Source organism: Octopus bimaculoides, chromosome 16 (genome assembly GCF_046866305.1).
Source record: "Octopus bimaculoides isolate indiv1 chromosome 16, ASM4686630v1, whole genome shotgun sequence".
Classification (NCBI taxonomy): domain Eukaryota; kingdom Metazoa; phylum Mollusca; class Cephalopoda; order Octopoda; family Octopodidae; genus Octopus; species Octopus bimaculoides.
Window position 1 is genome coordinate 27,132,028 of NC_142943.1, and position 26,358 is coordinate 27,158,385.

Consider the following 26,358-nt stretch of genomic DNA (forward strand, 5'->3'; position numbering starts at 1 on the left):
AGGCAATTGTGCAGATTATTCTTGCTTGATTAAAGGGGATATTACTCTTCGTTTGTTTGGGATTGCATGAGGATAACAGTAAGTATTGTTTAGAATCTGCTTGTTTATGGTGACTATCTGTTTCAATGTTTTTATCTCTTTTGATGATTAGTATATCCAGCAATGGTAGTCGAGTTTTACCTTATTCCATGGTAAAGTTAATATTATTGTTTATGCTGTTGGGTAGATTTTTTAAATCTATAAGTTGTTCAAATGTGTACATCTTGATTATAAGTAAACATGTTCATTCAACCGTGTCGGCCCTCTTTTTAAGCGCAAAATGTACTGTCACCTGACACTAACGCACGGACGTAATGGGAAACGTAGAAAAGGTTATAAACTTAATCATGTGTTCATTCTTTACAAACATTTGGCAGAAAACATTTAGAGCATTGATTGTTTGGACATGTTCAGTCAATCGTATCAGCCTTGACTTACAACGCCAAACATTGTCACAATACTAACACACGGACGTAGCGGAGAAACTACAAAAATTTCTAAGACTAGTCATGTGACTAACCTCTACCGAACAAATCCTATTTAAAACATGCTAATTTGAGCCATGAACTCCCAATAAAAACAGGGCAAACTTCAGACACTACTCAGAAGCAAGACAGCTGTAACATTGTCCCTGTATTGTGCTAAAGGCCTCCGATGAATTTCAGTACCTGACACACCTTCAAAATTTTGTTTCAATAACTTTATGTGTTGTTTAGACGGAAATGACAATTGTCGTTATCAAATATTTATATATCATGAATTGTTATGTTAATCAAACGCTGGAGTTGGTTTTTTATATTTTTTTTCTGGTTTTGAACGGCTTGGCATTCGAGTAATTTCCTTTTATCCTCATTTAATTATTTGTTCCTGTCTGGGCTATTAAAGGTCTTTATAAATATTTATTGTTGGTGGTACATATTCATTCCAATCGGTAATTCCTGAAGAAAAGCCTAATTTTGATTTCAAAAAGGATTTTTTCGTTTTTGTTTTTGGAATTAATTAGGATTGGAAAAAATTTGTAGAATTTTTATTGGATTTGTACCAATTTTAAATTAAAGATTAAAAGATCGTCTACGGCTGTATTTTTTCCTTTCCTTATACTTTATTTATTGATTATACCAATACTGAATATATTGTTTTTATATACTTTGCTTGAATTGTACAGGCGAACTTTGATGTTTAGCATCCCTTTGAAGGGTTTTGGTCCTTACTTCTCTCTCTCTCTCTCTCTCTCTCTCTCTCTATATATATATATATATATATATATATATATATATATATATATATATGTATGTATGTATGTATGTATGTGTGTATGCGTTTGTGTGTATGTGTGTTGATGGAACCTGAGGAAAAGAGGAAGTCGTTGTAAATTGTGCGACAAAGTGAGGGATATATGTCCTCCAGATTTTGAGATTCACAGAGATGACAAAGGACTGCTTGGTGCTTTGGGCTTCAGAGGACCTGTTCAACTAAGTAAAATTAGCTAAGTAAAAGGCATAATTATTTATGCCTATACCCCTACACACAATCTGTGTCCCTGATGAAGCTCTCACATACACCGTATCTTCCTATACTCCTCTCTCCGCTCATGTTTACCTCTCATTGCATTCCTCTCCCCTTTTCTACTCTCCTTTCACACTCTCACACTTACCTACCCACTCACCCTATCCAATCCTCTGTACCAATTCCCATATACACACCTCCCTGTAATTTGAGGGAATGCCCCAACACATCTTCACTCTCTTCTCTTTCTCTTCTCTCTCTCTCTCTCTCTCTCTCTCTCTCTCTCTCTCTCTGTGTTTCCACCTGGAGCAGCAGTGTATATCCTCAACTGCAACATACCCGTTTCTGTCCCATTATTCATATTCTAGCTTCTCATCACCTGGCACAAAGCCACCTCACTCAACACTAATCTCTCGCTCAGTTGAGTGGTCTTGTCCTGCAAGTTACTTGGTCACCTCACTACTGTTGGTGCCACTTAAAAATCACACTGAACTCTGTAAAGCAGTTGGTATTAAGAAGAGCATCCAGATGTAGAAAAAATTGCCAAAAGAAATACTTGAGCTTGGCATGATCTTCTGCCTTACCAGTTCCTGTCAAACCATCCAATCCATGCCAATTGGCTATAAGACATTAAATGACGATGATAAAGAGGATATAGATTTATGTTTTTTTAAAATTCAGAATGCTGAACTGATACCAGATTTTATTGTTTAGTCAAGCCATATTTTATACATTACTCGAATATATTTCATACCCTGTTTTAGACTTAAATCGAGTTATATTGTACAAGTGAATCAGGTATATTTTAGAACGTAATCATATACCTTAATCAGCTATAGCTTCTTTCACCTTAACCAAATGATTTACGTACCTTAACCTAGTATACTTGACAACTTGATCTCATTATACTTCGTACTTTAACCAAGGGTATCTTTTTTAATTTAGTCAGGTACGTTTTTCATACAGTAATCGGACAAGTTTTACTTTAATCAGGTATATTTTATTAATTAGTCAAATATATTCTGTATCTTAATCAGTTTATATCTTCTTTTAATTTTAGAGAATAAAGCGATCATGATTCCAGCTGTTGCAGTAATGGTTGAAGGTGGACCGGGCATTCTGAAGTCAGTCATTGACTCAATATCACGCAACATCCCAGTTGTAGTAGTAAAGGTCAGTAAATAGACTATTCTGTAAATAAGATTATTAGATGTTTATTCAGTCTATAATGGTTGCATATCTGATGAAATCTGTAGTTAGGAAATCTAAATGGAAGGACTATATGAGTATTTTGTTGGCACAGAATTTTTATAAATATTTTATGTAATGATTTACCTGGTTGTTGGTTTTCTGGTCAACTGGTTAAATCTTATAACTATTTTTATTGGATAAACAGTTTTATATGTATTTAATTCTGAGTATTTTATAACACATGTTCTTCAAAAAATATGTCTCTAAATTGAACCAAGAAGAGTAATTTATTTTCTTAATATTATCAACTTATGGAAAATGGTCTCATAGACACTGTGCTTCTAACTTGTTGAAAGACATGAGGAAAACTCTTGTACCTTCTGTCTTCCTACTAAATATTATCAACAATACCTTCACTAGAGTTTAGCTGAAACAAATTATACACAGTGGCTAGCCCCATATTTGACCAACACAAAGATCCATCCTGCATCATACCAGTCTTGCCTGGACCCCTAATCTCTTAACAATTAATTCCAACAATCTTCAAAGGTAACTGAAAAGTACACTTCACATCCTTACGAACTATGTATAAACAAGTTCTAAATTTGAGAGATGAGGAATTATGTACATTATTTACATTCAACGAATATTTGTCCTCATCTTGTTTGTTGTTAGTACGTTTAGGCTGATATACCCTCCTGCCTTCATCAGGTGTCCTGGGGAAATTTCGAACCTGCGTTCTCATTCCTAAGGTATTTTTCCGATGTTATTATTATTTTCAGGAATCGTACTCGGGATCTTGGGGCTGGTAGCCTCCACTTTTAACCACTATACCATATGCCCGTGGGCAATTATGGAGTGAATTTTAGGGCTTATAACTCTAATATTTTTCTATCCTTCCTTAATACCGGTTCCCATATGCTACTCATATCTGCACTCGGTCTGCTTCGGAGGTTATTATGTTCTAGCATATGTGCTGCTTCTTTTAGTTTCCGTATTTTCCAGTGGTGTTCTCTGTCTATTATTTTAACTTCATCGCACACGTGGAGGTGGTCTCCTTTTTTCCATACATGAGCAGCTATACCCGAGTTATCAATATCTCTTTGTGTCACAGCTTTGCGATGTTCGTCTACCCTTATTTTGAGGGGGTGGCATGTTTCACTTTTGTATAACCTACCACGGCTGCATGGGATGGAGTACACGCAGTCTTTGTTCCTATTCTCTTCTATTGGTGATTTTAATCGAAGGAGATATTTGCGAAGTGTTGTATTACTCTTGAATACTGTCCTGATGTCATATGGACCGCATATCTTTTGTATTTTTTCAGAGAGGCCTTTCACATAGAATAGACCGACTGTAGTCAGTTTATGGGTTTCATCCTCTCTCTTTATAATTGGAGTGGATAGTATGTTTTGGTGGTAGTTGTTGCTTAACAGATTGTTACTTAGCTTGATCATTTCTTCGTGGTGTGTATCACGATCACTACTTATATTCTTTGCTCGAAGTTTTAGGCGTTGAGCAATCCTTCTCTTTACACTGTATGGTTAGTGGGAATTGAAGTTGAGGTATCGTCCAGTGAAGGTTTGTTTGCAGTATACGGATGTCCTGGATCCATACTTGGTGCGTGTTATTAATACGTCCAGGAATGCCAGCTGATTGTCTTTTTCCTTTTCCATTCTGAACTGTATGGATGGCTTTATTGAGTTTGCATGATCTAAAAGTACCTGGACCATCTCTCTTGTAGGGCCAGAGTGTAAAGGTGTCATCAACATATCATAGCCATAGTGTTGGTTTTAGTGGTGTTGATCCTAAAGCCAAATTCTCAAAGTATTCCAAATATTTTATTGGCTATTATCGGTGATAATGGCGAACCCATAGCTAAACCCTCTTCTTGTCGATATATATCAGTATCCATACTGAAGTAGGTAGTTTCTACACAGAAGGTCGACATTTTCATCAAGTTTTCTATTGGTATACTAGTGCGTTCTTTTAGACAGGTGTCTGTCACCAGATTTTCTTGGATTGCTGATAGTGCTTCAGCAGGTGGGAGTTTGGTGAACAGATTTATCACATCTAGACTCACCATCTGGTTGGATCCAGTGGGGGTATCCCCGATCAATACCGTGAAGTAGATCATATATTATAGCATGCCCATCTGACAACAAGTTATGCGATAAGGCAGAAAGAAAAGTCGTTAGATATAACAGGTTAGCCTGGGAAGTTAAGTGGTCGCTGAAAAAGATGGTAGTAGTACCAATAATTGTTGAAATCCTGGGAACAGTGAGGAACAGTCTTGAGGAGTGTGGAACAAATAGGGGCAGCAATAAGGATGGAGCACCTGCAGAAAATATCATTGCTTGGAACCGCTCAATACTCCAGAGGGTGTTCGAAAAATAAGGGGTGTTACCTTAGTTCACTGGTCATGAACAGCTGACACCTTAATACATCTCCAGCGTTAGAAGCTATGCAAAAAGAATAAAATAATAATAATAATAATAATAATAATAATAATGATGATGATGATGATGATGATGATGATGATGATGATGATAATAATAATAATAAAGTGGAAGAATTTTGGAAAGAAGTATGGTCGGTGAAGCAACAACCCCAGAAAAGGACCATTAAAACAACGAACTTAGCACCTGAGCAACTCTGGACCCCTATAACAACTGAAGAGGTCACCTAGGCATTGCAAAGACCAAGCAACTGGAAGGCACCTGGGCATAACAAGATCCCCAACTTCTGGTTCAAATACCTTACAGGAATGCACAAAAAGCTGGCTGAAAACTTTAACAACATACTAGCAGAGCCAGAGACTATGTCTGAATGGCTCACGAAAGGCAAAACCATCTTAATTCCCAAATTCACGGAAACGGAGAAACCACAAAATTACAGGCCTATAACCTGTCTCCTTACAATCTACAAAGCCTTTACTGCAATAATATCGCAGAGATTGAGTAAGCACCTGGAAAATAACAACCTGTTTCCAGAAGAGCAGAAAGGATGCTGCAAGGGCTCATACGCCTGTAAAGATCAAATAATGATCAATAAAGCCATAACTGAAGACAGCTGCAGAAAGGAGAAAGGCCTCAGTATGGCCTGGATGGACTACCGAAAGGCTTTCGACAGTGTTCCCCACATGTGAATCCTCGAAACACTACCCATAAACAAGGTGGCACCAATTATTATAAAATACATAAGGCACTTTATGAATAAATGGCAGACAGTGCTATAGCTCCAAACAAAAGAGGGACACGTGAAAACGAAAGCCATCCCCATTAGAAGAGGAATATTCCGGGAAGACACGCTCTCTCCACTCCTGTTCTGCCTGGCACTCACACCTTTAACTGAATTGCTAAATAGAACTGGATGCAGATACAAATGTTACAGCAAAACAGTCAGCCACCTTTTATATATGGATGACCTAAACTTATACGCTAGAAATGATAAAGAGCTGGAAACACTACTACAGACAGTACATGGCTTTACCAAGGAAATAGATAAAAAATTCGGATTAGAAAAATGTGCCAAAGCAACTCTGAAAAGAGGAAAACTAGTTAAGAGTAGCAACATCACACTAGATAAAGCCAATGAAATAAGAGAACTAGACGAAAGCCAGCCATACAAATATTTAGGAATCAATGAACTAGATAGGATACAACACACACAAATGAAATAAAAAATAAAGAAAGATACTATAGACGAGTTAGATCAATACTAAAAACAGAGCTCAATGCTAAAAACAAGATAATAGGTATTAACACTTTAGCCGTCCCAGTTATAAGTTACAGCTACAATATCCTTAACTGGACACTAAACGAACTATCTAAAATAGACAAGAAAACAAGAAAAGTAATGACAGGATCTAGGATGCACCACCCAAAATCTTACATAGAAAAGCTATATATACAATGTACAGAAGGTGGTAGGGGTCTTATACAGCTGGAAAACTATTATAAAATAACCACCATAGGACTGTAAAAATACCTACTTCAGAAGCAAGGAAAACTAATATAAATAGCCACAAAACACGAGCAAAACAAAAAACTGTTTTCAGTATGTAAGGAAGCTGACAAATACAAACAAGAAATCATACTACCTAACAGATACGACGACGACGACGAAGAAGAAGAAGAAGAAGAAGAAGAGCAACGGTCCATGATAAAACGATGGCAAGAAAAGCCCCTACATGGTAAATACTGGGCTAAACTAATTGCAAAAGAAATAGACAGAGAAAAATCCCAGCAATGGTTGAGAAGCTCAGGACTCAAAGCAGAGACTGAAGGATTTTTAATTGCTGCACAAGACCAAAGCCTCCCCACCAGAAATTACCAAAAACATATAATGAAAAGAAACATAACAAGTAACTGCAGAATATGTGGCGATGGACAAGAAACAATAAATCATATTATCTCTGGCTGCCCAGTCCTGGCTAAGAAGGAATATATTCACAGACACGAGCTGGGACCTATATACACTGAAAGCTATGCCAACACTATGGAATAACAACGGAAAGAAGATGGTATAAACACACGCCAGAAAAGGTAATAGAAAACGAGAAAGCAACCATACTCTGGTATATGCCAATACACACAGATAAAGAAATTAAGGCCAATAGACCACATATAGTTGTCAAAGATCATGAAGGAAAAAAATGCTTTCTAATTGATGTAACAATACCAACCAACAGATGACAACGTTTCCCTAAAAGAAATGGAGAAACTTTCAAAATACAAAGACCTGGAAATAGAGGTAATTCGAATGTGGAATCTAAAAACAGATAAAGTCCTATCATAGTAGGTGCCTTAGGTATAATAAAAAAAATATTCAGACAAATACATAACAAAATCACCAGGACTTACAAATATATATAACATACAGAAAATTGCACTACTGGGCACTGCACACATCCTACGCAAAACACTTTCAATACAGTAACCATAAGAGCATCACAGCAAACCACAGCACATACCCAAGGTACACAGAGCTGCGCTCGGTAGTGAACTGAAAGCACGTTATAAAAATAAAACTACTGAATAATAATAATAATAATAATAATAATAATAATAATAATAATAATAACCTGTTGTATTATAGGCACAAGTGGCCTGAAATTTTGGAGGAGGGGACTAGTCGATTACATTGACCACAGAATTTCACTGGTACTTAATTTATCGACCCAAAATGATGAAGGGTAAAGTCGACCGCTGCGGAATTTGAACTCAGACCTTAGTGGCGGGCAAAATACTGCTAAGCATTTCATCCAGAGCGCTAACCGCCTCCATAATGATGATGATGATGATGATAACAACTACAACAATAATAATAATTTACGCCTTTATTGGCCACAAGAGTTGATATAAATATACATAAAAGGACATGCAACAACATAAAAGACAACAAAAGACGATAAGAAAGTGTTTTTCATGCATAAACAATAAAAAGACAATAAGAATTAAACAATTAAATCTCCCAATAGAGGGTGGCGCTTTAAGGTTCCTCGTGATACCTAATCAACAGAGTAAGAGCCCTTCTTTTCTTTTTACAGGTGTACACTCAGAATTGATCCTTTCACTCTGACCATTCTTCCAACATTCACCCACCTTTCAACAATCTTGCTACAAGGTAACACTTCCCTCTCCACCCTCACTTTCTTCTCCAAGTGAAACTTGAAGAAGTTGTTGAGGGCTTGGCCAAAGAAGAAAGTGTCTGACTTTAGCCCTTTCAGATGAGTCCACCATAATACCTCTTTTGCTACAGCCTTCAGACAAATAAAAACTGCCTGTCCCTCCCGGCCAAAGGAGGGTGGCAGGGCAATCAATGATGACGACGGCGATGGCGACGACGACATACCAATAATTGTCGGAGTATTCCGGAAGGTGCTCGAAAAATAAGGGGTGTTACCTTAGTTCACTGGTAGTGAACAGCTGACACCGTATCACATCTCCAGCGTTTAAAGTTGTGCAAAGGCAATAATAATAATAATAATCCTTTCTACTCTAGGTACAAGACCTGGATTTTCTAGGGAAGGGGACAGCCGTTTACATCAACCCCAGTACTCAACTAGTACTTAATTTATCGACCCCAAAAAGATGAAAGGCAAAGTTAACCTCAGCGGAATTTGAACTCAGAACGTAGCAGCAGACGAAATACCACTAATCATTTAGATAGGCTCGCTAAGGATTCTGCCAGCACGTCAATAATAGCTATGTGTCGATGCTCCTTTCAAACTATTAAATTTGCTGAAACATTTTACCTAAGCTATGTCAAACGTGTCGATGCTCCTCTAAAAAAAATCTAGATTTCTACAAATAAACTTGCTGTATACTAGAATTTCGGCGAATTTACCTGCTTCCTCTTTGACCACGCTATCCTTCTCCTCTCTCACTCGGTCTTCACTGCTGCTATAAGCATTCACACAATAGGACGACTATTTTACGGCTCCCCCAAAAGTGTGTAAGCTTGTTCTGTTATTTCAAACTATGAAATAACTGGAACGAGTCATGTACTGAGAAGAGCATTATGGCTGTGAAAACAACGTCCATTCATGAATTTATTTATTTATTAACTTTTTTTAAAATACATATTTTACCTGTGAATTTGCGTGTGTAAACTGGGAATGTATACAATGCGCTTCTCTACCCTAGGTGTACGGAAAACACTCGGCGAGAAATTGAAGAAAATTTGAAGAAAGAAGAAAAAAAAACAACAACATAATAATAATAATAATAATAATAATAATAATAATAATAATAATAATAATATTTTAAAAAAGGATTGACGTAACTCTTCACGAAGGTAAATAGTCAAGACGAAGAGTGCGATTTTAGATGTTTTATTTTTTGAACAATATTTCTCAAGTTCAAACCAAAAGGTGATTGAAAATTCAAAATTTCAGAAACCAAACGTAAACTATGAACGTGAGTAACCAGCGTCCATACGTTGATAGAATGACATCATCAGCTTTTGTCAGTTTTTTATTAAGCAGAAAGAAAGAAAAAGGAAGACGACAGAAAATGAAAAGAAAAAGAGAGAAAGAAGAATATTCAATCAAACAGTTTTGTATAAATTTGATGATATTCTCCTGTCATCTTATTCATTCCTCCAGGGCGTGATGTCAATAACCCGCAAACATATTTCTCCTCATACATTCTGAGAAGTGAAAGTGGGGTACATTCAGGATATTTTTTGAGAATGTGCACTTTCAAATCTTCTTCAAAATTGCAGCCGCTTGAAACGAAATGTTCAGCAAGTTCTGTTGAACTACTGTTCTTGTGCCCGACGTCGAATCTGTGCCCATTAAACCTTTTGTTTAATTGTTCCGTTGTACAACCAACATAAATCAAGTTATGTTTCGTACATTCTGCACCGTACACTAAATGGGAGTCTTTGCAGGTTCCCCCTTCTGTATAAATCATAACATTTCTATTATGATTTTTGATGGTATTCACTTCACTCATGTTGTTGCACAATGAACAGGGCTTACCTCTCTTGCAGCTGTTCTTTAAGGTACAGCGTGTAGATACTCCAATGTTCGTTTTCTTGGAGTCAGATATAGAGGTCAATAATTCTTTTATGTTCTTATTCCGTCGAAAGGCTACAATGGGCGGCTGAGGAAATGTTTGTTTGAAACTGGGATATTTTTTCGCCACATGTTGGTAACTTTCATGCAACACTTTTGAAATGCCAGCGAAACGTCGGTGCCAGTTAATCACTAAAGGAATTCTGTAATCTGTTGTATTTTGTTTGCTAAGATTAGGCGTGTAGGTTTGACTATCTTTGCTAATCTTAGCTATTTCACTTGCTATTTCCTTTAAACGTGATTCACTGTAACCCCGTTTGACAAAATGACATACAAAAGCATTTGCATGTTTCCAGTAATCCCCTATGTCAGTGCAAATCCGTTTTATCCTCAAAAATTGGGATTTCGGATTTGACCGAATAAGATGATGTGGATGATCGGAGCGACGGTGGAGATATATGTGGGATGACGTTGGCTTGCAAAATAACTCTGTCACTATTCTGCCTCCAGAAAACTTGACTTTTGTGTCCAAAAATTCAACGCTAGTTTTTGAAAAACTAGAAGTAAATTTTATATTGGACTTAAAGCCATAGTTTCTAGCAAAACAATCACAGAAATGCAAGAAGTCCATTAAACTATCCTGTGATCCTTCCCAGACAAAAAATACGTCGTCAATGAACCGTAACCAGAGTATTGGTTCATGACCATGAAGGGATTTAAATGTCTTCAGTAACTTTGTCTCAAAATTTGTCATAAAGACATTAGCGAAATTAACTGCCATGGGGGTACCCATGGCGCAACCCTTCGTCTGGTGGTAGAATCTTTGTCTAAACTGCATTGTGTTACTTTCTAACACAAACTCAATAATCTACAGAGCAAATTTGTTGGAACACTTTTATTTGACCGCTTTTCAAAGGCATCCATGCATGCTTCTACCCCTTCATTGTGGTCAATATTAGGATATAAGGAGGAAACATCCATGGTTACCAAAAAGCAGTTCTCAACACGGCCTCGGCGTTTAAAAAAGTTATTGATTTTAGATACAAAATCAAAAGTGTCCCGAATATAGGAACTTGATCTTTTTGCGACGGGGAGTAGAAAGCCATCCAGCCATTCCGAAATTTTGGCCGTACAGCATTCATATCCGCTGCAAATTGGGCGCATTGGAGGAAATTTTTCGAACTTTTTGTGTATTTTAGGGAGACCATGAAATACAGGTGTTCTTCTTTCAGACCTTAAAATCCTAGATTCAGCCTTACTAACGAGATTGTTTTCTTCCATTTCCAAAATTATTTTGTCAAGTTCCTCTCTGTAATTGGGGTTTGGATCGACAGGTAATTCTTCATATGAAGTTTTGTCATTTAAAACTTCTTCACAAGCCGAAATATACTCACTTCTGTCCATAATGACGATAGCGCCTCCCTTATCCGCCATCTTAATAACAATAGAATCGTTATTAGCTAGACGTCGGAGTGCGTAACGCTGGGAATTTGTGAGGTTATTCCAGGATTTCTTTCCACTTGTTTTAAGGCTTTCTCTAATGCCTGCCTGACAAGATTCAAGAAATTCTAGTAGTGCTTGTGAACGTCCCTCCCGAACTTTATCTGGATACCAATTGGGATTCTTTTCAATCCAATTATGCCAGATTCGATCATCATCATTATTTTTAGGAAATATAGGGTTTTCTGCTGCCTCGTTACCAGTTTTCTCAAAAAAATATTCTTTCAGCTTGTGGCGGCGGACAAACTGAAATAGCCCTTGAGCTAGTTTATTCTTGTCGAAATTTTTAGTGCTTGGGCAAAAACTCAATCCAAGCTCTAAGACTGAGACATCGTCGGGCGAAAGTTTTAATTTGGATAAATTTATAACCGACTTATTCTCTAATGTGATGGTTTTTCTCGGGCAAGTGGTTTTCAGAGTCTTTTTTTCTTTAGATTCCTGACTACTTTTTGGGTGTTGCTCGTAATATTCACTTAAAACGTGGAACCTATTCGGTGACAAAATTTGTTCTGAATGGTCATGTGAGACGTTACAATTTTTACTCGTCTTTCTAGGGGTAATCCATTTCTGGGTGGATGACAGAAAGTGAGTGACGTCTGTGGTATTAGTAGACATTTGAAAAACCTTTACTTTCGGGAAAGGAACAAATTTATTGTTTTCGAGGCAAAATCTTAAATGTGCTCGCATTTTTGACTGATCAAATAGAAATTTCTCTGGAGCGTTTCCAATGACCAGTTCAAATGCATAGTTCTGTCGAAATATTGTTCAAAAAATAAAACATCTAAAATCGCACTCTTCGTCTTGACTAATAATAATAATAATATTAATAATAATAATAAGCATTATTATCATTATTATTATTATTATTATTATTATTATTATTATTATTATTATTATTCAGTAGTTTTATTTGTATAACGTGCTTTTACTTCACTACCGAGCGCAGCTCTGTGTGCCTTGGGTATGTGCTGTGGTTTGCTGTGATGCTCTTATGGTTACTGTATTGAAAGTGTTTTGCGTAGGATGTGTGCAGTGCCCAGTAGTGCAATTTTCTGTATGTTATATATATATTTGTAAGTCCTGGTGTTTTTGTTATGTATTTGTCTGAATATTTTTTATTATACCTAAGGCACCTACTATGATAGGAATTGTTTCTGTTTTTAGATTCCACATTCGAGTTACCTCTATTTCCAGGTCTTTGCATTTTGAAAGTTTCTCCATTTCTTTTAGGGAAACGTTGTCATCTGCTGGTATTGATACATCAATTAGAAAGCATTTTATTCCTTCATGATCTTTGACAACTATATGTGGTCTATTGGCCTTAATTTCTCTATCTGTGTGTATTGGCATATCCCAGAGTATGGTTGCTTTCTCGTTTTCTATTACCTTTTCTGGCGTGTGTTTATACCATCTTCTTTCTGTTGTTATTCCATAGTGTTGGCATAGCGTTCAGTGTATATAGGTCCCAGCTCTGTCGTGTCTGTGAATATATTCCTTCTTAGCCAGGACTGGGCAGTTTGGATTTCATTTGTTTTATAGCTTTTGTTGTTTCTTCTTCTTCTTCGTATTTGTTAGGTAGTATGATTTCTTGTTTGTATTTGTCAGCTTCCTTACGTATTGAAAACAGTTTTTTGTTTTGCTCGTGTTTTGTGGCTATTTGTATTAGTTTTCCTTGCTTCTGAAGTAGGTATTTTTACAGTCCTATGGTGGTTATTTTATAATAGTTTTCCAGCTGTATAAGACCCCTACCACCTTCTGTACGTTGTATATATAGCCTTTCTATGTCAGATTTAGGGTGGTGCATCCTAGATCCTGTCATTATTTTTCTTGTTTTCCTGTCTATTTTAGATAGTTCGTTTAGTGTCCAGTTAAGGATATTGTAGCTGTAACTTATAACTGGGACGGCTAAAGTGTTAATACCTATTATCTTGTTTTTAGTATTGAGCTCTGTTTTTAGTATTGATCTAACTCGTCTATAGTGTCTTTCTTTATTTTTTCTTTCATTTGTGTATGTTGTATCCTATCTAGTTCATTGATTCCTAAATATTTGTATGGCTGGCTTTCATCTAATTCTTTTATTTCATTGGCTTTATCTAGTGTGATGTTGCTACTCTTAACTAGTTTTCCTCTTTTCAGAGTTGCTTTGGCACATTTTTTTAATCCGAATTTCATATCTATTTCCTTGGTAAAGCCATGTACTGTCTGTAGTAGTGTTTCCAGCTCTTTATCATTTCAAGCGTATAATTTTAGGTCATCCATATATAAAAGGTGGCTGACTGTTTTGCTGTAACATTTGTATCCGCATCCAGTTCTACTTAGCAATTCAGTTAAAGGTGTGAGTGCCAGGCAGAACAGGAGTTGAGAGAGCGTGCCTCCCTGGAATATTCCTCTTCTAATGGGGATGGCTTTCGTTTTCACGTGTCCCTCTTTTGTTTCACGAGTCCCTCTTTTGTTTCACGAGTCCTCTTTTGTTTCACGAGTCCCTCTTTTGTAGCACTGTCTGCCATTTATTCATAGAGTGCCTTATGTATTTTATAATAATTGGTGCCACCTTGTTTATGGATAGTGTTTCGAGAATCCACGTGTGAAGAACACTGTCGAAAGCCTTTTGGTAGTCCATCCAGGCCATACTGAGGCCCTTCTTCTTTCTGCAACTGTCTTCAGTTATGGCTTTATTGATCATTATTTGATCTTTACAGCTGTATGAGCCCTTGCAGCATCCCTTCTGCTCTTCTGGAAACAGGTTGTTATTTTCCAGGTGCTTACTCAATCTCTGCGATATTATTGCAGTAAAGGCTTTGTAGATTGTAGGGAGACAGGTTATAGGTCTGTAGTTTTTTGGTTTCTCCGTTTCCGTGGATTTGGGAATTAGGATAGTTTTCCCTTTCGTGAGTCATTCAGGCATAGTCTCTAGCTCTGCTAGTATGTTGTTAAAGTTTTCAGCCAGCTTTTTGTGCATTTCTGTCAGGTATTTAAACCAGAATTATTACTATTATTATTATTATCATTATTATTATTATTATTATTATTATTATTATTATTATTATTATTATTATTATAGGAAACGATTAAAATAGAGTTCTTATTGATAAAAGTAATCTCATAGCAGAAAACAGAGGTGAAATCTAATAAACCACAGGAAAGGAACACTGATAGCTTGCACAATGCGAGACATATAGATGGTTTGCAAGAAGACAATAAAACTAATGATGACATGACAGATGGGCAAAAGGCAATCTACGACAGAATAAAGGCAAGGCTACAGGAGAACGATAGTGACATTAATTGCAACCTTAAAAAGGTTGATCGGTGGAAATTGAACCAAGAAACGAAAATGTGAATGAAATTCTGAAATACATTAGAAAAAGAGTCATCGCAGAAACAAACAATTTGATCAAGAAAGAAAGTTTTGTTGTAGCAGAAAATGTGGCTGTTGACGTCAAGAAAAATAGATAAAATGGGAGTGACAAAATAAAAGATCCATGATGGAAAAGAAGAATACAGGCAGGGGTATATATGCTCTTGAAAGTCATTTCTATTATATACTGAAAAGAGAAGAGGGAGCTTAGAAGCGAACAAAAATACAGGACTCTGAAGAGGAAGTATAATATTGAAAGAAAGGGCCTGGAAGTAATAATGAAGAAACTGAAACAGCGCCTCGTTGCAATGAAAGCAAAGATGGTAAGATACGACAAAGGAAGGAAGGGACATCAGCAGAATAGGTCATTCAGAGTAGATCAGAAGAGATTCTATCAAGATATCAATGGAGAGTGTACGGAGGAAAAGTTGATACCAGACAACAATAAACGTCAAAGGTTTTAGAGTGACATCTGGAGCAAAGACAAGGAGCACAAGGGTGCTGGATTGCTGCAAGAAGTGAAACAAACTATAAACTGTCCCAAACAGGCAGAACTAGTCATTTTAGTTGGGAAAGTGAAGAAAATGAGCAAAAATATGGGGAACTGGAAAGCCCCGGAACCAAATGGCGTTCAAGGCTACTGGATCAAAAGATTTGGTGAATGTCATGCACGAATAGCTGTGCAACTCAACACCTTGTTAAATACCGACCAAGTAACACCTGAGTGGTTAACAATGAGTAGGACAGTACTGTGCTTGAAAAACATCGAAAATGGCAATACGATAGACAATTACAGACCGATATCCTGCTTGCCACTTATGTGATAACTAATGAGTGGAATAGTTGCAGAGGCAATGTACAGACATCTGGAAAAAATGGAGTCCTGACACATGAGCAGAAGGGGTGCAAGCGTAAGTACAGAGGTACTAAGAATCAACTCCTGATGGATAAAACTGTACTTAGAGACTGTAAGCGGAGGAAAACTAATTTAACAATGTCATGGATCGATTATCGTAAGGTGTACGGTATGATCCCACATTCTTGGATGATAGAATGTATGAACCTATTTGGTATTGCATTGAATGTTGAGCGATTGCTTGGAAAAAGTATGGCGAAGTGGGGGACGGACATGACAGCATATGGAAGAAGTTTATGGACAACAGAAATCAAGAGAGGCATCTTCCAAGGATGCTGCCTGTCCCCACTGATCTTTGTATTGTACATGATACCACTAACACTGATTCTGAGGAAACCAAAGGCTGGATATGTGTTCAAAAACCGCCAAAAAAATGTCAAGCACTTGTTATTCATGGATGACCTCAAACTTTATGGTAAAGATAAAGCCCAAGTCAATTCCCTCGTTGATACTTTCAGTGCTGATATCAGAATAGAGTTCGGAATGAAAAAGTGTGGTGTGTCTTGGAGAGAGGCAAAATCAAATGTATGAACGGGCTATCGATACCGTCGGGGGAGGTTGTGAAGCAGATAAAAGAGACGAGCTATAAGAACTTGAGGATTGGAAATGGATAAATTGACGGAGAAAGAAATGACGGAAAAATTTAAGGTGGAGTACTTGCCCAGACTGACACTGATCCTTAAGTCCAAATTAACCGGACGGATTAAGATTGAAGCTATCAACACGTGGGTGTTTTCACTCCTTAGATATGGAGTAAGGGTAATTGCATGGACAGTAGACGAGCTAAACAGCTTGGACAGAAAGACAAGGAAGTTGCTAACTACATACAGGACACTCCACCCAAAATGTGACAGACTGTATGTACCAAGAAAAAGTGGGGGGAGAGGACTGATTGGATGTGGACACAGCATTGGAGCAGAAGAAAACAACATAGCATGTTATTTTTTAAAAAGACCACAGAACAGCTATTATTAGAAGTAAGAAGGTCAGGCTTGTGTAGGATAGAAGATCGCAACGATAAAGCACTGTACAAATACTTGAGAATTAATGAAACTGAAAATAGGAGGATAAAGAAAAGAATGCATGGATAATTTCATAGGGATGTTAAAGATAAGACAGATAGGGAAAATGTGGCTATGGATGACTAAAAGTGATTTAAAACCGGACACGGAGGCTCTAATTTGTGCTGCCCAAGGTGAAGCATTGAGAACCAATTACATCAAATACAGAATAGGCAACATATAACAAGTGTTAACATATTACAAGTGTTAAGTGCAGAATTTGGTACCAGCATAAACCCAAAGGCATCATTGAAAATGATAATGCAAAGATCCTATGAGATTGTATGGTTCAGTGCGACCATGAGATAGAGAATAGGAAGCCAGACTTAGTCTTAATTGAGGAAGAAAACAAACTATACTGGATCATAGATATAGCATGCCCAGCTGATAAACAAGATATGCAATAAGGAAGAAAAAGTTGATAGATATGCTAGGCTAGCTTCGAAGGTTAAGAAGTTGTAGTCGCTGAAAAAGTACCAATAATTGTCGGAGCCCTGAGAAGAGTGAATAAAAATCTTGAGGAGTACATGGAACAAATAGCGGCTGCAATGAGCACTTGCAGAAAACATCACTGCTTGGAACTGCTGGAATACTTCAGATGGGGCTCGAAACATAAGGAATGTTACTTCAGTTCACTGGTAGTTCTTAATTATAATTGCTTTTCATATATCATAAGCATAATTTTTTGAAAAAAGTTTAGTATATTTAATAAAAAGATTACTAATTGTCATAACGTAGAATGCTTGCTTCTAATTGTCAGAATGTAGAGTTCATAAGTTTATGTTTTACTCTTCTGTTATCCAATGATGTCACAAATAGTTGAACACAAAAATTTCTTAGATTATGATTCTTCTTAACGTTCTTTTTGTACGTGTTCTTGTACTGGTGATATTTTCTTAGTTCATTTTGAATTTAATTAACTATGGCTCGAATTGAAAACATTGTATTAATATATATTTTCGGACAAATTGATTTGAATGATATATTTTCTATCTTAACGTGTTGATACAACAGAAACGGTCATCAGCTTTTGTATGGTGAATTCAACGATTAAAAATGAGATTTTCTGTATCTATATTTTTATTGATGCACACATTTCTGCGCATGCGCGCACACACACACTCACACACACACATATATATATATATATATATATATATATATATATATATATCTATATATATATATAAATATATGTATACATATATATGAAGGGAGAAAATAAACAGCTTCAGACGATGCAGAAAGTTTAGTAAAACCTTTGCATTTCAGGCGCAAAAGCCCATCTTCAGAATAAAAGAACACTCTGAATTTTTCTTAGACTGCTCTTTTCTTCTGAAGATGGCCTTGGCACCTGACATATAAAAATTTTATTAAACCTTCTGCATTGCTAGAACTGTCTTTTTCTATCTTTTTACATTCTTCGATATTACAATGCTTCAAGTGAACTACAACGCTATTATGCACATACACACACACACACTCATATTCTTCAAATATTGATGTTGAAAATGGTTTAGTTCAGTAATATGTGTTTCTAGGAATGTTGTTGGTTTTATTTTAACTTTAGTTCATGGTTCTTGCCTTGAAGATATCTTAATTTTAAACAAATTTTTACAGATCAATTTTTAAACACTGCTTCCTCATCCTGGAAACGTATGTGCAGGGTGCAAATTTTTATTTTGCACACACCAAAATTGTTAGTAGGTGCACTTGCACCTTGTGTACCCCCTGTTCCCAGTCTCTTATACACAACAACATTAAGAACAAGTAAACCACAAACCACAAATTCATGATACTTTATAGATTGCAATAAAGGTAAAAACATCACAGGAGGAGTTTACCACAGCTTATTTGGATTGATGTTTGATGTTAACATGAGAATTATTTTCTCTTTCATTGAAATGAATAAATGAATAGATAGAGAGAAAGAAAGAAAGAAAGAACGAGAGAGAGAAAGTGGAGATGGTAAAGTGGTTAACATTCATGGGTTGAGTTCAAATCCACTATTGAGACTTGTGTTTCTATGTAGATAACTTTATTTTATATTGTCACAACTTAGTTCTAAGGAATTAGTACCAAAACAATTTAGTTCAGTATCATACCAGAAAAATAGTTGACTATATTTTACTATTGTCTCTGAAAGTTGGTTCTGATAATGTTACTGTAAATCATCCCTGAAATGTGTTACAGCTAAGCTCACATGAAATTCATTATGTATAATGCCTTTATTTACTGGGAGACAACGTTATTAGATAGCATGTGAATGTGTTTTAAAGGAATTTTCAAAATATTTGTTCATTCTTAGATAACTTCTTATTTGAAGATCTAATTTTAATGAATTCTTTAAATTTCTTCTTTTTATTATTAGGGATCTGGTGGAGTAGCAGACGTTGTGGCAAATATTTACTCAATACTATTTGAAAGTATTGGTGATAAGCAAAGAAACTCAGATATTCGGTTTGTTCTTTATTTTGATCAAATAATAATTTTGTCATTGCGTTGAAGTGGGAGTAGAAAATTTTTGTTACTTAGGTGACCTAATTAGCAGTGGAAGACGTTCTGAAAGTATAATTGCTAGATTTAGAATAGGATGAGGAAAATTTCAGAGGTTTTACTTTTGATGAGGACAATTACATAAATAAGCGCTGAACACTTAAAAAGAAGGAACTTGTAGAAGATTGTTGTGGAAGAATCCTGAACACCCCCACGTGACTGAAAGTTGACAGTGTTGGTTGACCGTATTGGTTACTGTGCTAGTGCGATGTGTCTAAGTTTAATATCGTACCCACATTCGAGTAGTACGGGTTCCCTGTGAACATAATGATCCTGCGATAGATTAGTTTAGATAACAACATTCCAAATATTTATTTGGGTAATACTTTTTTACGCCCGACGTGTATATGCATGTCATAACATTTTTGGTGACAAGATTATTTCGAAGCTCATGCTGGGCAGATCGTTGTTAGAACATGGGAAGTTCACTAGCTGCGGTAATTCAAACAGAGCAACAACAACTGTCGTTGTTGTTGATACAAAAATAGCAACTTCAGAAGCAGCAACAGCGGTTGTTGGGGTTTCAGAAGCAATAGCAAATCTTAGTACAGCTGATACAGAATAAAACAGAAAATACATTTAGTCCATTAACTCCTGACACGGTTGCAAACTCCATAGGAGAGCATGCATATGGCCTAGATGAGGGCACTAACTTTCCTTCTTACGTTTCAAGGTATGAAGAAATTCTTAGTGAAGAAGGCTTCGACTGACAAGAAGAAAAAATCTTGACTCTCATTGAGAAAGTTAGCGCCAGTCGAGATGAGAAATATTGCTATTACATATTATCAAAGAGACCAGGTGAAGTCTGTTTTGAAGAAACTGTGGATATTTTATCCAAAATTTTATCTGAAAAATTCCTTATTTGATACGCGATGGTATTGCATAGATAATACCAAAAAGAGGACGAAAATTTTATTACATATGCTGAAATTGTTAATAGGGAATTCGAGAGATTTAAAATCAATGAATTCTTAATTTTCGTGCACGGTTTAATGGCAAAGGAAGATGCGGAAATTTGTAACTGAATTCTGACTAAATTCGAGTAGAATCAGAAGCTAACACTACAAGGAATAGCTGAGGAATGCTAGAGAATAATAAACTTAAGGCATGATACAAAATAAATTGAAGTGATTTAGCTGATCTCATATACAGTAATGAAAAGCAGAAAATTAATCCTTATAAAAATCTAAAATGCTTCAAGTATGGTAAGACAGATCATACAAAATCACACTGGGGCCCCCCCCCCCCCCACCTCACAAAAACAAAAAATAGAAAAGAGTTCAATAGAAATATAACGCCACCGTTTTTATCGGCGACATGAAATACAAACGGGATGCAAAGGAAATTTATGGATGTAAAAGTTAATAGCACAAATGTAAAATAAGAACTAGATACAGGTATTGACATTACTTTAATTAATGAAAATACATGGAAAACATCGGGAAACCTATGCTACAAAAATCCTTGAAGATTGCCCGTGGTGTCTTAGGAACTAAATCAATTTCTAAAGGCGAAATTATCTGTAACGTTACATTTCGCAGTAAGACTATAAAAGCGAAGTCTTATATATTAAAAAATACAAGCAACCTTTTCGGGATTGACTGGATGGAACTGTTCAACTTATGTGATTTGCACATAAATAAGTTTTGTAAAAATGTAATGGGGCCATGCGCCAGTTCAAATACAGAGGTAGAAGGTTTTTAAAAAGAAGTGAATAAAGTAGTTTCCTGATGGTTTTTCGGATGAGTAGGGTCAGTGCAATAAATTCAAAGCCAACTTTTAGGTAAAAGAAAATCATTATCGGTTTTCAAACACAAAGGTAATTTACCGTTTGCAACATTGGAACAGATAAATAAAGAATTAGACAGACTGTAAAAAATAGGAGTGATTGGAAAGAACGATTGCTCACTGTAGGCGAGTTAAAAAAAGAACAATAAAATATTGTACGTTAAAAAAAGAACAATAAAATATATGTTTGTGCAGATTTCTCGACAGGACTAAGAGAATATTTAAGAGAGTATTAGTGCCCATTACCTAGCCCAGAAGAAATCTTCTCGAAACTAAATTGTGGTAAATTTTTCTCTAAATTAGATCTTTCTGATGCTTACTTACAAATGCAAATGGAAGACAAATGTTCTAAACTAGTAGCAATTAATACCCATAAATGTCTGTAGAAATTTACTCGGCTTCTGTTTGGCATAAACGTTGCTCTGGCTATATTCCATCAAGAGTGTGACTTTGCAATGGCCTACGTGGATGATATATTAATTAAAAGTGAATCTCGAGATCAGCATGTCACGCATGTAAAATGTGTTTTTGAAAGAATAAGAGTTTACATTTTCAAACTGAGTAAGGAGAAATGCAAATATTAAGTATTTAGGACAAAAACATTGATAAAAATTGTGGTCGACCAGATCTGTCGAAGGCAGATGCGATTAAAAATATACTTCCCTCCGATAAGTATATCTACCTTACAGGCTTTTTTGTGACTGACAATCTATTATGAAATTTATATACCAAATATGCACTAGGTAACATCTATACTAAATAATCTACTAAAAATGATGTGGAAATCGTCTGAAAATTGTCAGAAGGCGTTTGTCGAAATTAAAAAGATATTATCATCAGATTTGTCTTTAACACATTTCGATCCTGCAGTGGAGATTATAGTACCTTTAGATGTCAGTGAGTACGGTATCGGAGCAGTAATACTTCATAAATACAAAGATGTTACCATCATAAAGATCATGGCTCATGCCTCACGTTTGCGGTTACAGCTGAAATAAATTACAGCCAAGTCGAAAAAGAGGCTGTAGCGATTGTGTTTTCCATGTAAATATTTCATAGACTTTTACACCGTATAAAGTTTTAACTACAGAGTGATCATCGTCCGTTATTATCTATGTATGGGTCATAGAAAGGGATACCTATCCATACTGTGAACAGATTGCAATGCTAGGGTTATCATATTACTAAATTAAGGCCGAGTTCATACAATCCAAACATTTAGGACACGCTGATTGTCAATATTGATACTGAAAAATACTGAGCCTTTTGAAGATACCGTGATTTCTGCGTTGCGAGCGGGAAAAGAAGTTTAAAATATTCTATGTAGTGTCACATGTGAATTATCAGTTACATTACAAGACAAAATTAAAAGCGGAAAATGATGAATTTATTTAGAAAATGAAAGAAATAGTAAAGGTTGGAAAAATGAAATAAACATGTGTTTTGCTAAACGCAACACAAATTCGAATCTTTTCTCAATTTGTGACTATGTGTTAATGTACACACAAGGATTAGTAATGCCAGCTACATTACAGAAATGAATACTAAAGAAATTTCACATTAGCCACCCAGGAATTTTTGAGAATAAAATCATTCATGAGAAGTTACGTGTATTGGCCAACGATAGACCATGACATTGACGAACTAGTGAAGGCATGCAGAGGTTGTTCCCTAGCAGCAAAACCATCTACCACAAAACGGTAACAGTAAAAGCCAACATCCCCGGTTACAGTAAGCTTTTTACACGAATCGTTTGCCAGATATGGTATTCTTCATACCATTGTGTTTGATAATTGAACTTATTTTACTTCAGGCGAGTTCAAAAAATCTTGTAAAATGTTCGTTATCTAACATGTGACTACACCGACGTATCAACCAATGTCAAATGGACAATTGTTTTATCGATGCTTTTAAGAGTGTTTTAAAAAGGCGAACAATGAAGTAATGGATGATCTAACACTTCAACAATTTCTAAGAGTATACTGAGTAACTCCTAATCCGAAAACCCCGTCTTGAATGTTACCTGCAGAATTAATCTTCGCTAGAAAGTTTAGATTTGTCTTTGCCAAGTTGTTACCGAGTAAAATGGCGAACAATAAATATAATTCAAAATATCTCAAGATAGCTGACATAGTTTTCTTTAAAATGTATAGAAAGAGTAAAGACATATGGCAGGGTGGTGTGATTATTAAAGAGATTGGAAAAATGTTATCCTTGGTAAAAGTTAAAAAATTCGAACATGAAAGAAATAAACCTACTTAGAAAATGAAAATGATTTACGGAAAGTAAATGATTAGAAAATGATTTACGGAAGAAACGGTCGCGAGAAATGAAATTCTCAAGGAAGTGCTTTAGGATATGTTTGAGGTACCAACACTTAAATAGATTGAAACCACACGTCCAAGTGCCAGAAAAAGAAAAAGAACCGAAGCACTAGAATTAGACCTTAAACGTAAAAGATATTAAACTCCTACGGAGTTTAATTCTTAGGAAAGGAGGATATGGTAGAATCGTGAGCACACGCCCCTCCTACGTGACTGAAAGTGGACTAACGTATTTCAATAAGAACTGTGTGAACTGTCAAGGCAGCTGACAGTGTTGGTCGACCGTATTAGTTACTCTGTTAGTGCGACATATGTAGGTTTAATATCGTTCCTACATTCGAGTAATACGGAGTGCGTTCCTTGTGGACATAATAATTCTGCAATAAGTTATTCTACACAACCACATTCCAAATATATATTTGGGTAATGTTATTTTACAACCAACGTGTACATGCACATCATAACAAAGAAAGAGACTCAGAAAGACAAGGGACAATGCTTTGGGGGCCAGTTTCAAATTGCTGATCCTTAAGTTGGAGATGACAAAGGACCAAGATATTTAGCACCTTGCTGTGCTTGAGAAAACCTGCCCACCACAGCAGAACTAATAAACTAAAACTTCTTTGGTACATGCTTCTACGTGAAAAACTCTACCTCACTGCAATTATTACTGCCTCGGGAAACTTTTGCCTCACATTTCATGTCCTACGCTCATCACTTGCTTATGCCTGATATTATTCCTCTACTGGCAATTATTATGTACCTCAACTCTTGTCATTTTTCCATTCCAGTACTTCTCAGAAACACTTCTTTTCCTCATTATCTTCCTCCAACCATGCTCTCTCTCTCCTCCCTACTCAACACAAATATTAGAACCATTTCAATGTATCATTATCTTACTTCAGTCATTCCCTAACTCCCCTCTGCTAGAATCTATCCTTAGAACATTTTCCTTTCCTTATTTTATTCCACTAACTTCCACTAATTTCACATTTCTTCCCCCATTCATAACTCACTTCTTTTCCTTATTATCATCCTCAAGTTATGCTCTCTCTCTCCCCTCTGTTAGAGCCCGTCCTTTCCTCGTTATTTTCCTTCAGCAATGCTAGACTCGTTCACCATTCTGCTAGACTCGTTCATTAGAACCACTTCCATTTCCCTCTATCTTCTCCAGACATACCCTTTTGTCCCCATTGCTAAATGAAATCCTTAGAAGCAGTTCTTTTCATCATTATCTTCCTCCAAGTATATTCCCTCTCTCATCTGCTAATTTCTATAGAAAGAACCTGTTCCTTTCCCAATTACCTTCCTCCGACTATGTTCTCTCTCTCTGCTCTGTTAGACCCCAATAGTAGAATCACTTCCAATTCCACTATCTTCCCAGGCACGCTCATTCTCTACTCTGCAAGAGTCAAAGCTTAGAACCACTAACTTGCCCCATTATTTTACTTAAACTTCCATTACTTTCAACTTGCCTCCCCAACGATAACCACTTCCTTTCCTCTTTATTTCCTCCAGCCATCCTCACTGTCCCCTTTCTAGACTCGATCTTTAGAACCACATTCTTTTTTCATTGCATTCCTCCAGGCTTTGCTCTCTCTCCCTTCTGCTAAACTCCATCCTTACAACCACTTTCTTGCTCTATTATCCTCCTCTAAGCATGATCTCTCATCCCTCTGCTAAATGCAATCCTAAGAACCACTTCGTTTCCTTATTTTTGTTCTCTAGACATGCTTTTGCCCCCTCTCATAAACTGTATCATTATAATCACTTCTTTCCATCATTAAATTCCTCCACCAATGCTCTTTCTCTCTCCCCTTTGTTAGACTCCATCCTTAGAACTACTTCCATTCCTTATTTTCTTTCTCCAGTCATGAAGTCTCTTTGCTCTGCTAGACTCCATCCATAGAACGACTTGCTTCCTTCCCTATTTTCCTCAAGCCATGTTCTTTTGTGTTTCTGATAAACTGTATCCCTTGAAACACTTCCTTTCCTCATTATATTCCTCCTGGCATGATCTCTCTCCCCTCTCTGCTAAACTCCAACATTTGAACTACTTCCATTTCTTTCTATGATATATCAGCCATGCTCTCCCTTCTGCTCAACTGCATCCTTACAACCACTTTGGTTTCTCTCTATCATCCTCCAGCCATGCAGACTATGGCAGACTATTTTCTGGAAGCAATTCCTTTCCTCGTTCTTTTCTTTCTCGTTTTTTTTTTCCTTTGTTCTCTTCACCATTCTGCCACCTTCCAGAACTATTTCCTTTTCCCATTGTATCCCTCAAGCCATGCTCTCTCTAGCCAATCTGCTAGGCTCCTTCTTTAGAACCACTACCTTTATTTACTATCTTCCTCCGGCCACGTTTTCTCTCCCCTCTGCTAAACACTATCCAAAGAACCATTTCCTTTCCTCATTATATTCCTACAGCCAGGATTTCTGTTCCCTCTGATAAACTCCATAAACCAATACCATTTCCCTGTATCTTCTTCCAGCCATGCTCTCTCACCCCTATGCTAGACTTAATCCACAGAAACACTTCCTTTGTTCAAAATATTCCTGCCAATATGTTGTCTCCTTTCTGCTGGACTTCA

The 26,358-nt window shown here is 36.4% G+C and overlaps 1 protein-coding gene and 1 long non-coding RNA gene across 9 annotated transcripts in view; one reads left to right on the forward strand and one right to left on the reverse strand.

The window, feature by feature from the left end:
* LOC106871768 (uncharacterized) overlaps nt 1-26,358 on the forward strand; it is a 1,221,261-nt gene that overhangs the window by 677,556 nt on the left and 517,347 nt on the right. For all 8 annotated transcript variants that reach the window (XR_016244689.1, XR_016244690.1, XM_089364843.1 and 5 more), the window contains exons 46-47: nt 2,606-2,718; nt 19,468-19,556. Coding sequence is in view for 6 of the 8 variants with exons in the window: in XM_089364843.1 (XP_089220969.1) it covers nt 2,606-2,718; nt 19,468-19,556 (202 nt within the window). In the remaining 2 variants the exon portion in view is untranslated. The remainder of the gene's footprint in view (nt 1-2,605; nt 2,719-19,467; nt 19,557-26,358) is intronic.
* The window catches only part of LOC128249695 (uncharacterized), a 77,766-nt gene continuing 53,641 nt past the window's right edge, over nt 2,234-26,358 (reverse strand). The window contains exon 3 of the long non-coding RNA XR_008265812.2: nt 2,234-5,198. This is a non-coding gene — a long non-coding RNA (uncharacterized LOC128249695). The remainder of the gene's footprint in view (nt 5,199-26,358) is intronic.